General features: G+C 34.8%; 2 protein-coding genes across 2 annotated transcripts in view; one reads left to right on the forward strand and one right to left on the reverse strand.

Moving 5' to 3' along the window:
* The window catches only part of LOC148301655 (uncharacterized), a 16,261-nt gene continuing 859 nt past the window's right edge, over positions 1-15,402 (reverse strand). Inside the window, exons 2-3 of the mRNA XM_088272925.1 lie at positions 11,040-11,793; positions 1-7,276 (exon numbers count right to left, since the gene is read on the reverse strand). Coding sequence (XP_088129051.1) covers positions 980-7,276; positions 11,040-11,774 — 7,032 coding nt within the window. The 5' untranslated portion in view covers positions 11,775-11,793 and the 3' untranslated portion in view covers positions 1-979. The remainder of the gene's footprint in view (positions 7,277-11,039; positions 11,794-15,402) is intronic.
* Positions 13,929-15,402, forward strand: part of LOC148301656 (uncharacterized) — a 27,170-nt gene continuing 25,696 nt past the window's right edge. The window contains exon 1 of the mRNA XM_088272926.1: positions 13,929-14,768. Coding sequence (XP_088129052.1) covers positions 14,097-14,768 — 672 coding nt within the window. The 5' untranslated portion in view covers positions 13,929-14,096. The remainder of the gene's footprint in view (positions 14,769-15,402) is intronic.

Genomic DNA, 15,402 nt, shown 5'->3' on the forward strand with positions numbered 1-15,402 from the left:
TTATATATTTTTTTAATATTTTTTTACAGAGACCCACCAAGCCACCTAGTGTGTCTTGTCAGTGGAGTTCTTTTTACATACATTTTTTTTATTGTTTTTATCTATTTTAACCTAATATTCACACAATAAAGAGATGGTTTGGACATGTGGAGCGTATGAGCGAAGAAAGAATGGTTAAACAAATTTATGGAGCGAATGTAGTAGGAAAAAGAAGCAGAGGACGACCGAGGAAAACTTGGCACAATCAGGTATGTCAAATACTTGAAAGCGGCCGGGTCAGGAGTCGTAATAATCGTCGGGTATGTATGAGGAGATGCATGAATGTAGAAGAGGCAAAGAATGTTTGCAAAGACAGAGTGGTGTGGCGTTCGATTCTCTCTGCCTACCCCTACGGGGAAGCGGCGTGATGGTTAGTTAGTTAGTTAGTTAGTTAAAGAAAGAAAAAAATCACAATTAAAACTATTTTACAATTTCATAGAATTAACTCTTGATCATTTTACCCATTCCTTTATTTTGCCTTTGTTTCCATATTTTATTTCAACTTCTTACCTCCATCGGCAACAAATTAAAAATGTTTATAATGATATGTTGAAGTGTTCTACTTCCATATTTATTGTTAATTCTTGGGACTATCAAACCTTCATTGTGGGTAAATTGTGTATCATGGTTGCGCATGGTTTAATTATAATAAGACATAGGGTGATTTCAAACAAAGTTCTTTTGCAATAAAAAAAATGGGAAGTCATGGAGTTAGTGCTTCAAATATCAATTATAATTTCAACTCTTTCTCATTTCGTTTTTGGGCATCTGGGGCCTATCGTTGATTTGTATTATCAAGAAATTAAAGTTACCATTGAAAAAAACATTGATACAAGTAAAATTAAATTTATCTTCAGATAACTTATTTACACAGTTAAAGGGTGCATAATTCCAGCCTTTGGCTTTAAATACCATTTGAAGGGTTACCATTAATTATATGTCAACTCATTTTTTGTAACATAGTAGCAACCAAAAACTCTGCAAATATCTCGTTTGAATGTTCTATGGCAACTTCTAACGCTGTCAACATTTGATGGTTTTTCGCACATAGAATGGCGTTCAACTCGTTATTATCAACATTTTTTAACTTGTCCAGTGTTTGAGAGATATCTGGGATGCTGTCAGATGATGATGTAGATGCATTTGAAGCAGTCTGGAATATTTCTTCTGTCAAATTTAACAGGTCTCTGATGGGATCTGGTTGGCTACATTCGATGCGTTTTAGTTTTTCTTCCCAGCCTCTTCTGATATCGAACTGAGCTCCATTTTGTAGTAATAACTTCACAAACTCGTAGCACTTACTTTTCACAGCTATGTGAAGTGGCGTAGCTCCCATTGTGTAATTTTTAAAGTTGATTATTTTGTCCTTCTCTTTACTGCCTAAGTTTTTTAATATTAGTCTGGCAATTTCAACTTCTTTGTGCAGTGCTGCGGCGTGTAGTAGAGTATTACCATCTACAGTTATAACCGTTGAATCTGCACAATCATCTAACAACAACTTGACAACGTCTTCATGGCCATTGCATATTGCTATATACAAGGCAGTTCTACCATTAACATCGGGTAAATTTAAATCACATCCATTTTTAATCAGATGCTCTATTTGTTTTATGTTTCCACTTGCCGCAGATTTCATAATATCCACTTCATCATTTGTGATTCTTCCTGATCGAGAAACGTTAATCTCTTTGATCATTTTCTCTCTATTTAATATTTCCGGATGATCAGAACCCAAGGTAGTTTTCATCAGGTTGTGACCTTTCACGATCATGTTCATGGCTTCGACACCCTTTTGTTGTAAACATAATACTGCTGAGATTTTCTTCTCCGTTTCGAGGGTGTGAAAGTGTTCTGGGCCCAAATATGTCTTCTGATATCCGCGTACAGTATTGAATAGTTCTAAAGCTTCTTGGAGTCGGTTTTGTCCCGCGAGCGCTGTGGCCATGTTGTGCATAGCTCTCAATGTCTCCGAATGGTGCTGCCCCAAAGCTAGTTTCTTATCCTCGTAGACCTGTTGAAATATCAACAATGATTCACCGTACCTCCCTTGGCTGCACATGAAGCTCGCTGAGTTTCCGAGGACGCTGGACGTCAAGGGATGTTTTGGACAAACTTTTAAGCAAATATTGTATGTCTGGTTATTCAGACTCAAAGCCTCTTTGTATCTCTTCAAACAGGCTAGTGCTGTAGCTTTGTGCATCCTGGTATAAAGAGTGTCCAAGTGATCCTCTCCCAATCGGTTTTTCTGCTCCACGAAGACCTCTTCGTATATATTCAGGGCTTCTTCGTATTTTGCCTGTACTTTCAGTATTTGTGCAATACTAACTTTTGTCCTAAGAGTCTCACTATTTTTTTCCCCTAGTGTGTTCCTTCTTTTTTCATAGATTTTTCTTTGTAGATCTAAGGCTTCTGAATACCGCGATTGGTTCAAGAGTACGAAAGCAATATCTTCTAAATATTGAAATACCGCCGGATTGTCTTCGCCCAAGGCGTTCTTCGTTTCTTTCAGAAGTATTTTTAGCAGACAGAGAGCATCGTCGTACCGTTCCTTAAAAATCAGCATATCGACGACATGTTTTTTAGAAGACAAGTTTTTTTGCAATATACTTTGCAATACTTCAACTTGAGGAAATTGTTCATGCAAGGCTACAACCACTATTGAATTACTTTTATTATTCTTCGCTCTCATGACTGCTTTCACCGCCATTACATCTTCAGTCCTTTGAAGGTCATCGATCACACTAATATCGCCATTTTGTACTTTTTTGAAAGATCGAGCCACAAATTCAATCAGGTCTTTGATATCTTCACGCGTTGTCAAATCTATTGGAGTATTCCCTGATTTGTCTACTACTTGGAATATAGCTCCATTGGATAAAAGGGATCTAGTAATGTCGTATCGGGATATTTCGGCAGAGTAGTGCAACGGGGTTCTATTTTCTTCATCGAAGGCATTGGGGTCTGCATCACATTTGAGAAGAATATTACAGACTTTTAGGTCACCTTGTCTGACAGCTACATGAAGAGGGGTTAAACCCTCGCATGTTTTGGCACCCGCAGAAGCTCCCTCAGTCATAAGCAGTTCGACCGCGGAAGCATCGCCACTCATAATCGCCGAAAACAATAGATCGGTAGAGTTTAGCAGAGCTATTACTCGGTCATCGGTAGCATAGTCTATAGGCCGTTTTCCAGTGCTGTCTGGGGTATTGTAGCATGCCCCGGCTGCTAGGAGGCGTCGGACCGTGTCGGAGCTCCCTTGAACGGCGGCACGATGGAGCGGCCGCTGTAGCATACTTGTGGTGGCATTAATGTCGGTTCCGCGGGAAATCAGAAACCCTGCGGCCTCTCCTTGCCCGACGTGCGCCGCGTAATGCAATAAACTTATACCTTGATGATCAACATCGTTTACACTCATTCCCAAATCCAGAAAATATTCAATCACCGGGAGATGTCCTTGGTTGATAGCCATGTGTATCGGCTTAAGTCCCACCTTATTCCTACAATCTCTATCCGCTCCTTTATCTAACAAATATTCTATAACATGGATATGGCTTTGGTGAGCTGCAGCATGAAGCATTGTACAATACATTTCATCTTCTTCATTTACATCAATGTCTTGATACTGAAAGAACAAACGCACTATATCCAGGTATCCGTTAGCAACGGCTAGTTCCACAGCCGAGCGGTTTAACATGTCTTTGCGTCTGACACTTCTAGCCCCAGCGCGAAGTAAACTCTCCACAATATCGCCCATCCCGTTCCTAGCGGGCGAATGAAGATCTAAGTTACTCGGTATCGCTCCGTTCGAAAGTAGCAAATCAACAAACTCTTTGTGGTCCTCACGAATGGCCACCGATAAAGGTGTAAATCCGCCGTAATTTGGACAATTTACTTCTGCTCCCTTTTTGATGCATTCTCTCCCTATGATCCAGTTTCCATTACGAGCTGCCAGATGCAGTAATGTATCTCCAACAGGGTCTTTGAAAATATTGAAATTGATTTTTTTATTGTTCATAAGGGTTTCAATAATGATCCTGTGACCGCCTTTGATGGCAAGCGCCAGAGGTTTTCCTTCCGGCGCATTCACATCTGCTCCGCTGCCCATCAATACCTCTAGTAATTCTTTGTTGTTGTACTTGGCAGCTATGCACAATGCTGTATCTCCGTCTTCCTTTTCTGCATTCACATCGGCTCCACACTCGAGAAGAATTTTCACAATATCCAAGTGGTTATTTTCAGCGGCAACAATTAACGGAGTATATCCTTCTTCTGTAACAGCGTTAACATTAGCATTTTGTTTAATTAAATACATAATCACTTCCTTGTGTCCGTATATACAGGCTCGAAGCAACGGAGTTCTCTGATCGTGAGCTTCGACATTGATGTCTACCCCACTCTCTATCAGAATTTGAATCGTTTCATCCGCATATGGCTCAGACACCGCCATGTGCAGTGGAGTCAATTTCATCTCATTGGATGAATTATTGGCATCAGCTCCATTGGAGATCAAGACTCGGGCTATTTCCGCGTAGCCATAAGTGGCACTGAAATGTAACGCGGTCCATCCAGCTTTACAAGCACTATTTACTTGGGCTCCCTCTGACAATAGTGTCTGAGTAACATCCAGGTGTCCGTTTATTACAGCCAAGTGTAGAGGAGTTAATAAATCTATATTTTTATAATCAACGTCGATTCCTTTGCTTATTAACATTTTAACAATGGTGTTGAAACCTCCCATAGTTGCATGATGCAGAACTGTAAACCCGACTTCATCTGTTATACTGACATCTGCGCCTTGTTTTACCAAATATTTCACATTTCCTGAGAGCCCCTTTGCAGCTGCGCACATGACGGGGGTCATACCATTATTTCTGGTCGCATTCACATCGGCGCCGTTTTCAACTATATGTCGAACAACGTCTGTATTGTCCCTAAAGGCTGCAGCGTGAAGAATTGTCTGAGAAGATATACTATCTGTTTCTGTGACGGATGCTCCACTATCGAGAAGAAATTTCACCATATCGGTATAATCGGTTTCCTTTCCAGTTATGGCGTAGCTCAGCGGTGTTTGCCCCGAAATTCCTGACTTTAAGTTGATCTTCGCACCCCTTTTTATCAAAACTTTCATTATCTCCAAATGACCGTGACAAGCCGCAAAATGCAAGGGCCTTTCTGAGTCTCTACATTTAGCATTGGGGTTAGCACCGTGATCTAGCAACAATTCAACCATCTCCAAATGACCAAATTCTACTGCATTATGAATCGCTGATACACCGGTGTCAGTCTCGCAACAGTGGATATCTACATCTTCACATGTAAGCAACAGTTTTACCACTTCGATATGGTTGTTTTTGGCTGCCATTTGTAAAGGTTGAATATCATGCTTGCTTTTGGCGGTGACGCTGGCTCCGAGATTTATTAACACTTTAACAGATTCGAGTTTACCATTTTGAGCAGCAAGATGCAATGGTGTTCTTTTAATTTGATCAGGTTCGCTTATGAGCAAACCTACATCTTTTACCAAGTAGTGTACTATGTCACTTCGCCCGTGAGAGGCCGCAGTGTGTAAGGGAGTCTGTCCGAAAGCATCCTTCATGTGCGGATTGACTTTTTTCTCTAAAACCAAATACTTGACCATGTTTAGATTGGTTCCGCTTGCTGCGAGATGCAAAGTAGTTTGTAATTTGAGATTTCTGAAATTGACTTCGGCTCCTGACTCGAGACATTGTTTCAAATCTTCGAGATTTCCATCTTTCAATGCCTTACACATATTTTCTTGCATGTTAAGAATTTCTAAATCTCTTCTATATTTGCTTTCTAGTTTATCCAAATCATTACGAACGATTTTCCCAAATTTCTGGCCATAGGTGATTGTACTTTCTGCCAGTATTTTGGCGCTATGAAATACAGAGATAAATGGGTCTGTAAAGAATGTATCCAATAAAGGATTGCCGTGTGCCAAGTAGTTACGTAGACCTCTACCGGTCAGCACGGGAGCGACTTCTTCTATGAACAAGATATTCCCCACCAGACACTTGGCTATCTCCAGATCAGACATTATATCGAGGACTACTATCTCTATCTTGGACCTGTCACTTTTACTCTTTATTATAGATGAAAGGTTGTTTTCTGATTTGGACAAAACTGCCCTCAGCTTAACCAATTTATCATCTAGTAATTTATTGACTATATTACTAGTTGTCGGTGATTCTGTGTAGTTAATCGTCTTTTTAACATCTTCTTCCTTCATATTAGTCTCTGTCCCCAAATCCTCCCATGTTTCGTAAATGGTTTGTATTGTAAATGGTTCTTTCTTTTTCTGACCAACCCCTTCTTTAGTAGTGTTTATCTGACCATTCTCCAGAGGTTTCTTTCTTTTACCTGATTTTGGTTTTAAAATTTTGTGCTTACTCAGTTGTTCTTTGTATTCGTCAATCCAACGTGTGCTGTTATTTTCATAGGAAAATATACTATGCATTTTTATAATGATTTGTTCTAAGTGGTCTCCCCCATCTTCCATCCTAGATCGAACACTTTCGTAAAATTCTATCATCAAATTTCCCAACTTTTCGCAAACATCGTAATTTAAAAACTTCGCACAGTTCGGTTTGAGCCTCTTCAGGATCTCAAGAGCGGTGATTCTGATTTGGACAATGCCATTTTCTCTTATTCTATAAAATCTATCCTGGTAAACGTATTCGCAAAATGCCCTTAGCATTCCCAAACCCAAAGAGTATTCTCGAAGAACACTTTGTATATCTTTCGAGTGATAGATAATCTTGTTTATTTGCTGTAATAACTTGTCCTCATAATCAGTTTTATCGTGAACATTCAGACAAATTTCTTCCAGAAGTGTTTCTAATTGGATCTGCTCTTTTGTGTTATGATCCAATATCATAGCGTCCATTTTGCCTACAACAAATATATCCTCAAAATCATCAACAATTTTATTTATTTCATCTACATCTTCAGTCTCCGTTATTTTCTCCAATGCCTGTTTGAGTTTGTCTATTTGTATAGAGTAGAGCCAGCGTGAGATCACGATTTTCATCTTTTTGACGTCATTTTGGATGTTGCAATAAGCCATAGTGTCTTCCTTGAAAGTAAAAGTATGGGCATGAGAAAGGGAGTCACGTAACTTGGTGAGAAGTGGCCGAAAGTTCTTTAGGAAGTAATCTGGAGGGGACGAAGAAATGTTGGGAGACTCCAACGTATCCTTGAGTTGTTCACCGAGTACCTACAATAATAAATATGTACAATTAATTGATTATTAAAATAGTGCCTTTTACAATCAGACCAAAGTATTCAGTATGATCATTCTTCCTGATTTAATGTAGTGCTTTTGCTTGGAGAGATGAAAAAAAATAGTGGAAAATTCAGTTGACTTATTGCACTTAGTAAAAAGAATATTGTGAAAGATATACGCTTCAAAAAATGTACAAGTAAACAATGTTTTCCTTTCTATAACTTGCCGGTCTTACACAGGGCCAGAAGAACATTCAATACATAAAAAAATGCGATAGAAAATCAGGCGCCTTTTTCATAACTCATAGTGGTTGAGAAACGCAGTTGCTCTTTATAAAAGGGTGCATATTGGATAGTACATGATTGGATGTGCTTGAACAACAATGTACCATTTTGTACACTGTCATTTTCTTTCTATCTTTCTATATCTTTGTGTCGGAGCGTACCGACTGCCATTTGAAGCTTTTTCATTAGCTTTTTACATGTCTTTTTAATTTATGAACATTACTTATATTTTTTTGTGAGTATTTTTTATTGTTGTAAGTAGTACAAAGAGAATGTTTTGAGAAATCAACATAATCTCGAGATTCCAAGATTTATCCAAAAAGGTAAACAGATAATCAGTTCTGCAGAGACAGAAAGAGGATTTTCTGCAATGAATATTATGTATTCAGATAAAAGAAGTCGCCTGAATATTAATAATGTAGCTAATTTGATGACGATTGATTTGATGGTCTCCCATTAGATACCTGGGACCCAGTTCCATCAGTACAAACTTGGTTAAGAAAATGTAACCACACAGCTGATGACACTAGGATTAAAAAAGGAAAATCAAAGTATGAAGACGACAACCAAAAGGCGATTTGGAAGTATTTAAATAAAACTGACTGATTTAAATAAAAAAAATTATAGTAGTTATATCATAGTTATTTCATGTAGGATGTAGATACCTACTTTGTTACAGAGCTTATATATATATATGTATATATCTGTCCGCCTCCGTAGTGTAATGGTCAGCACGCTCGGCTACCGTTCTGGAGGTCCCAGGTTCGATTCCCAGAGGAGGGTTTAATAAATATAAGTGATTTTTTCACTCTAATATTTATTCAATATCACCCTGGACTGGTACCTGAAGCGGAGGGCTGATCACCTTTCCTTCATGTGTTAACTATCAAGATAACACTGTGTATATATGATGCAGTGCCCTATACACCATTGGGGTGCGGATAAGGGTTTGAAAGAAAAAATGATATGAAATATATATATATATATATATATATATATATATATATATATATATATATATATATATATATATATATATATATATATATATATATATATATATGTATATATATATATATATATATTATATATATATATATATATATATATATATATATATATATATATGTAATAAAATAACTAGGTACCTACCTATACATTTTATTAAGTACTTACAAAAAGTACCTACATAAAACAGTTCTACCACCAGATGCCGCATGCGTCGCTCAGAATTAAACAAAAGACTTCCGATAATATTATTAACTGTCAGAATCAGATAGATAGATAGATAGATAGATATAAAAATTATTATAAAGATAAATTAAGAATAAACTTTAATTACAAAGCAACACATTGTTTATTTTATTATTATACACCCACTTTACATATTATTTACACTTAATTTTCAAAAGGAAAATATTACCACGTTATAAAACGACAATTTTGTTAATTGGAAATGGATTATGAAACATTAGATGTATTAAAACAATTACTACAATATGTTCGGAGTGAGAGAGAAAAATTAGAAGATGATCAAAGAAAACGATTAGAAGATAATCAAAGAAGACGTGGAAATCTAAGAACTAGTGATAAAATTAAAGATAAAAGTCCATGTAAGATTTGTGAAAATTTAAATAAGGGAACTCGATATCACTCTGAAGCAAGGTGCTGGTTTAAAACAAAGGAGGATGATAAGATTAATAATAAAAATGAAGATTTACAAATTACACAGAAAAAGTGCTTGAAGAATGAAAATAAAAATAAAGTAGAAAAAAATACTACAAAATATAAAACAAAATATACTCCAGGAAAGAAGAAATTAGAAGTAGATTGTCTAAGCAGGAATCCAGTATCAAAATCGAATGAAAATGCAGATGAACAATTAAAAGTTGTAAATTTGGTTAAATTAGAAGATAATTTAAAAGATCAGAATAAAAATAAAGACATACAAAAAACACAGAAACAGTGCTTGAAAAATGAAAATAAAAATAAAGTAGAAAAAACTTCTACGAAAGATAAAATAAAATATACTCCAGGAAAGAAGAATTTAGAAGTAGATTGTCTAAGCAGGAATCCAGTTTTAGAATCGAATGAAAATGCAGATGAACAATTAAAAGTTGTACATTTGGTTATATTAGAAGATACTTTAAGAGATCTGAATAAAAATGAAGGAATTCAAAAGAAAAAAACAAATGGATTGAAAAAAAACTGTGTCTACTTTAAAAGGGTCAAGAAGAAAAAAAAAATACAAAAAAAGAAAGAAAAAAAAGAACGGAAAAAAGAAAAAAAAAGAAAGAAAAAAAAAAAAACAAGAAAGAAAAAAAAGAAAGAAAAAAAGAAGGAAAAAAGAAAGAAAGAAAGAAAAAAAACTTTATCATATCACTAAACTTATACCAGTCCCTTCACTACAAGAAGATGATCCGGAGGACGAGTGAAAATTTTACTATGAATTTTCTTCCCCAAGGGGGGAGATGTAATAAAATAACTAGGTACCTACCTATACATTTTATTAAGTACTTACAAAAAGTACCTACATAAAACAGTTCTACCACCAGATGCCGCATGCGTCGCTCAGAATTAAACAAAAGACTTCCGATAATATTATTAACTGTCAGAATCAGATAGATAGATAGATAGATAGATATAAAAATTATTATAAAGATAAATTAAGAATAAACTTTAATTACAAAGCAACACATTGTTTATTTTATTATTATACACCCACTTTACATATTATTTACACTTAATTTTCAAAAGGAAAATATTACCACGTTATATATATATATATATATATATATATATATATATATATATATATATATATATATATATATATATATATATATATATATATATATATATATATATATATATATATATATATATATATATATATATATATATATATATATATATATATATATATATATATATATATATATATATATATATATTATGATTTATGCTCTACAACATTGTTACATTACTTTTAAATCTGTACCTACTATTATAATTGGAGCATCTTCAATTGTTATATGAATGATCTGTTTATGTGCAGAATAAAAAACAAATAAATGTAAAAACTATTTTTATAGGGAGGGGTAGAGATAGTACCTAAAGGGCGAACCGGTTCTTGAAAATGTTCAATCCCATCACTGGTTATATCTATGAAAAGAGGTATATTACAAGTAAAACTATTACCGCCAACTAGACATAAAGACTTCACAAGTACGAGTCTCACTTCTAATACAAGGTGCAGGTTCTGCAGTGAAGATAGTGAGATGCCCATACACATTATATGAGAGTGTTGTACCCAATCAGATATGAGTGTGTGAGAGGAGTCCCCCAATTAGTAGAAAGATTTATTAAACTTAGTTCAACTATTGGGAAGCTATCATAATAAACTTAACCAGGTAGCCACCGTGACCCTTACATGTCACTGATTACCAACTAGAATGAGGTTAAATTACCTGCAGTGCTCTTTGCAGAGGAACATCCTCATCAAGGAAGCTCTTCACGGTCTCCAGCGAGTATACGTCTCTAACCTCCTTATAGTCCTGATACAGCTGTGCCAAGTACGGAGCTTGTTCCAGAACAGCTGCTACTACCTTCCGTCGTACAACCTGCTCTTCCTTCGCCATCTGAACTTGCTGCAGCGCAGTTTTGAAGCTGCTCAGATTATCCAGGACTTTGCTCACAGTAAGAACAGACTTGTAGAATACATTCATTGTTTTAGGAACGGTGTATATCGACACAAACATGACAAGGCAGAAGATCATTTCATCCCATGGAAGAGCAGAGCGGGGTTTTATCTGCTGCTTCAGAATATACATTCCGCTTGCTACAAACTTGATACGATGCAGGAATTTGGCATCCACTGGACCACCCATCAATAAAATATCTATCTCACGCAACACCAATCTCAGACGATTGTTGACTTCTTCTACACTTATGTTGGTATCAATTGTTGAATTGCTGGGCATATAGAAGCGCAGTTGCACCAACTTTTCACACACTGCATACTCCATCTCATCAGAAAGTTTCACATTGTTCAACTTCAGATCCTCGTAAGCTCTTCCAATTAAAGATTCTATATCGTCTTCACAAATCTCCTTACTCCATTCTTTGACCAAACTCACTAAGCTTTCCACATCTTTACGACTAATTGTTTTGTATACTTCGAGATATTTGTCAGAATGATCCATGTCCTTATACTTCGATGTCCTGTAATTGTATTCGTGGAAAATTATAGATTTGATATGAGAACATTGCACAGACCGTAACATTTTCACAAACACACATTCAGGTGTGTGAAGAGACATTTACACACACAAACATGCACAATCCTACATACATACATGATGATACATATTTTTATGATCAACCGATTGATTATTGGATTATTCGCTTTATATAGATATTAGTAGTAGGTGCAATTCTAGTTGAAGATCAGAATTATCAAATAAACAATGCCTGATAAAAAAGATTACTAGCCATTTAAATAAACATTCTTACTTTCTAAAATTATTTTTGTTAGATATAATTTGTTAATATAGTGTAATATATACAGTTTAATTGTATATTTATATATATATTTTTGTTCAAATATGACACAAACAATTGACAAATAGATCCATAAAAAGGTTTGTTTAGTGTCAAAGAAGTAATTCACTGACTCAATTTTTTCCCCATTATTTATATTTTTAAAAAAAAAATCTTTTTCTCTAATATTCGGTCATTATAACTGAATTATTTAAATATATTTTTTTGTGCTTTCAAACAGCTGTTGCTGTGGCTCAGTCTGGGTAAATAGACAGAAAAGAGAATCATATATTTATTTTGAAGAAAAACTTATTTTTTAAGTAACAACGGTGTTTTAAGGCTTTACGTGCAATAATAGAATTCAGTTGGCGGCCGGCTGCGCTGAGAGCCGAACGTTACTTCACACTCAATTTTTTTTTCGAAAATATATTGTATTTCGTTTTGTTTTTAGAATACTCATACTTATATTTTGAAACAAAAAATTAACTCCTTAACGATCAATAACTGTTGGCTTTTCAAAACCATATTTTTTTTTCAAAGAAAAAAAATCAATACAAAAACGGTATTTTAAACAAAAAAAAACAATTACGTTAAATGTTACCTGGGTTCGAAGAAATTAATTTGCTGGCTATCGATTCTCCCGCCTCAAATGCTATCCATTTTTTTACTCTGCTTATTTTTTTCAAATCTCAATTTTCCCAATACTCCATACAAACCAATTGAATATACTGGAACATTCATATGAATTATTAGGCTTGAATTGAAAACGTTTTTTAAATATATTTAACTTACAATTATGTTATATTATTGTTATGACATACCTGCGTTATTTTCGGCCAAAAACTTCATCACAGAATGAAGAAAAAATATATATTATCACTCTGTAGATAACATGACTGTATTTCGCGGAAATTGATAAAAAAAAAGTACCATCAACCACAAAAAATACTATCACTCGGTTACTTTCCAGAACCAGTTTGAATAACCACAGACTATGAGTCACTATGAGTTGTGGCAACTTTTGTAAAAAATAAATTCACAATTTTCCGTAAATATTTGCACGTCTAACGGCCGATACGAAAACAACAGACTAACGACTTACTTATTATATAGCGAAAACTTTAATATTATTTTTTATATTTGAAATCAAATAAGAGGGTATTTGGATAGTGTTCGACTAAGTTCGGTAGTGTTCGGGAAGAGCTTCGTGATTTAAACAGCACGGTCTATTTGTACAATAATCATAACTCGCCGCATCATGAATACGTCACAACTCAGTATGCCCGTTGCAAACTATTACAATTTCATAGTCCCAAATATGATCGACGAGCTATAGAAGCATAGCGCCTCCACGTCTTTCCATCTTTTTATGGCTCAAGCTAAGATTAAATATATCCAATTATATTGCCTATACTCATAGGTTGTAATATATCCAATTATATTATATGATGCAGTGCCCTATTCACTATCGGGTGCGGATAAGGGTTTGAAAGAAAAATTATAAGTGTGAATAGTGCTATGGTAGTGACGTGTAGTATTGTTTGCATGATTGTCCTGACGAAGAGACGGGTAGGTCTCGAAACCGGTAAATAAAAAAATCTCGGTGAGTGGTTTTATACTAATATTACTAATATTTTTGTAAAACAATACAAGAGAAACTACTCTCATTGAAATTAAAGTTACAGAACCATGATTCGTAATCATTACAAATCCACCTTGTACCTATAACGATATTTTATGGACAAATTGGATAATCGATTTTTTCATACAGATATGTTTAATTGGTAATTTCTTTACCCAATACTGGCAATACAATTGTTTTGGCGGCAAAGTTGACAGTTCTGTCAAGTTTGTTACTGCCGCATGATTTGTGTCTGTTACCGATTTTATTTTGGTGTGATTTCGCGGAAAGGAATTCATAACAAATAATTATTTCAAATTAAATTACACTATGTTTATTTAATAAGAGATATTTATTATGCAAAATGACTGAATTATCCGAAACGGATCCCGCTCTATTTTCCGAAGAAATTACGAAAGATGTTGATAATCCTCTACGCAAATCTGACTATTCTTTACGTGCGAAAAATAAATCAGACGAAAGTGAGAGTGATGACGAAATATTTACAATGTCGAAAACCATTTCCAAATCCAAAAATCACCATTTTGTCGACAGCGATGACGAATCGGAAACATCAACAGGAAAATATGAAGATCCAAAGATAAATGATAACTCTGATAATTCCTCTAAAAAAAGTGAAAAATCTTCGCCAATAAGAAATAAGAAAAGGATTGTCAGACAACCTGATAGTGACACAGATCAATCTGGTGATTCTGATACTGAAAATAAAGTACTGTCGAGCAGAATCAAAGATAAGAGGAATAAATTTGCTGAAAAGTTCAAAAATAAGTTTAAATCTAAAACATCTCCGAATAAAAATGACAGTGTGGTTAATGAATCAATGGATTTGGTGACACAATCTCTGAAATCGACTATTTCCAATTTATATGACTCAGAGAGCTCCGAAGATGAGAAGAAAGCATGTGTTAGTGAAGAGGAGAGGTGTAATGGTAGTCTAAGTGACAGAGAGCCTGCAAGTCGGGGATCTAAAAAGGGTACTAAGAAATCAGTGATAAAAGAAGAAAAAGTTCAAAGGGTACGTACTTCTTATTTACAGTTCTTTTGACCATACAGTGGAACCTCTCATAACATAATTCGCTCACTCCTTTCAAGAACGTCATAAATCAAAAAACTTGATTTTTCCGGAGAAGGTTTTTAAAGTTTAAAAATATAATACAATGTATTAAAAATAAATATCAAGCCACTCATTGATCTTTTTGCTGTGCAACCGATGTTTTTAGGTAAAACTTGAAGGTTTTTTTCTCCATTTGAAAAATATTTAGTATATTTAAAAAAAAAAATAAACAAAACCGTTTCTTCAAAATGCAAAAACAACACTTTCTGCCCTGTAGCGGGTAAATATTAAGTTAAATATATGCCACTTTTGCTGGGATATAGTACATTTTCTGGGCATTCCAAAAACATGCACAACTGAAAATAGACGATTTTTTATTTATGACGTTCAAATGGAGAAAAAACCTTCAGGTTTTACCTAAAAAGATCTGTTGCACAGTAAAAAATTCAATAAGTGGCTTGATATTTATTTTTAATACATTGTACTTTATTTTTAAACTTTAATAACACTCTCTTGAAGTTTTTTGATTTATGACGTTCTTGAAAGGAGTGAGCGATATTTGTTTTTGCTGTCGCTTAAACATTTGGCAAAAATG

This window comes from Brachycentrus maculatus, unplaced genomic scaffold (genome assembly GCF_059751285.1).
Source record: "Brachycentrus maculatus isolate JH-2025_06_01 unplaced genomic scaffold, ASM5975128v1 h1tg000533l, whole genome shotgun sequence".
Taxonomy (NCBI): Eukaryota; Metazoa; Arthropoda; class Insecta; order Trichoptera; family Brachycentridae; genus Brachycentrus; species Brachycentrus maculatus.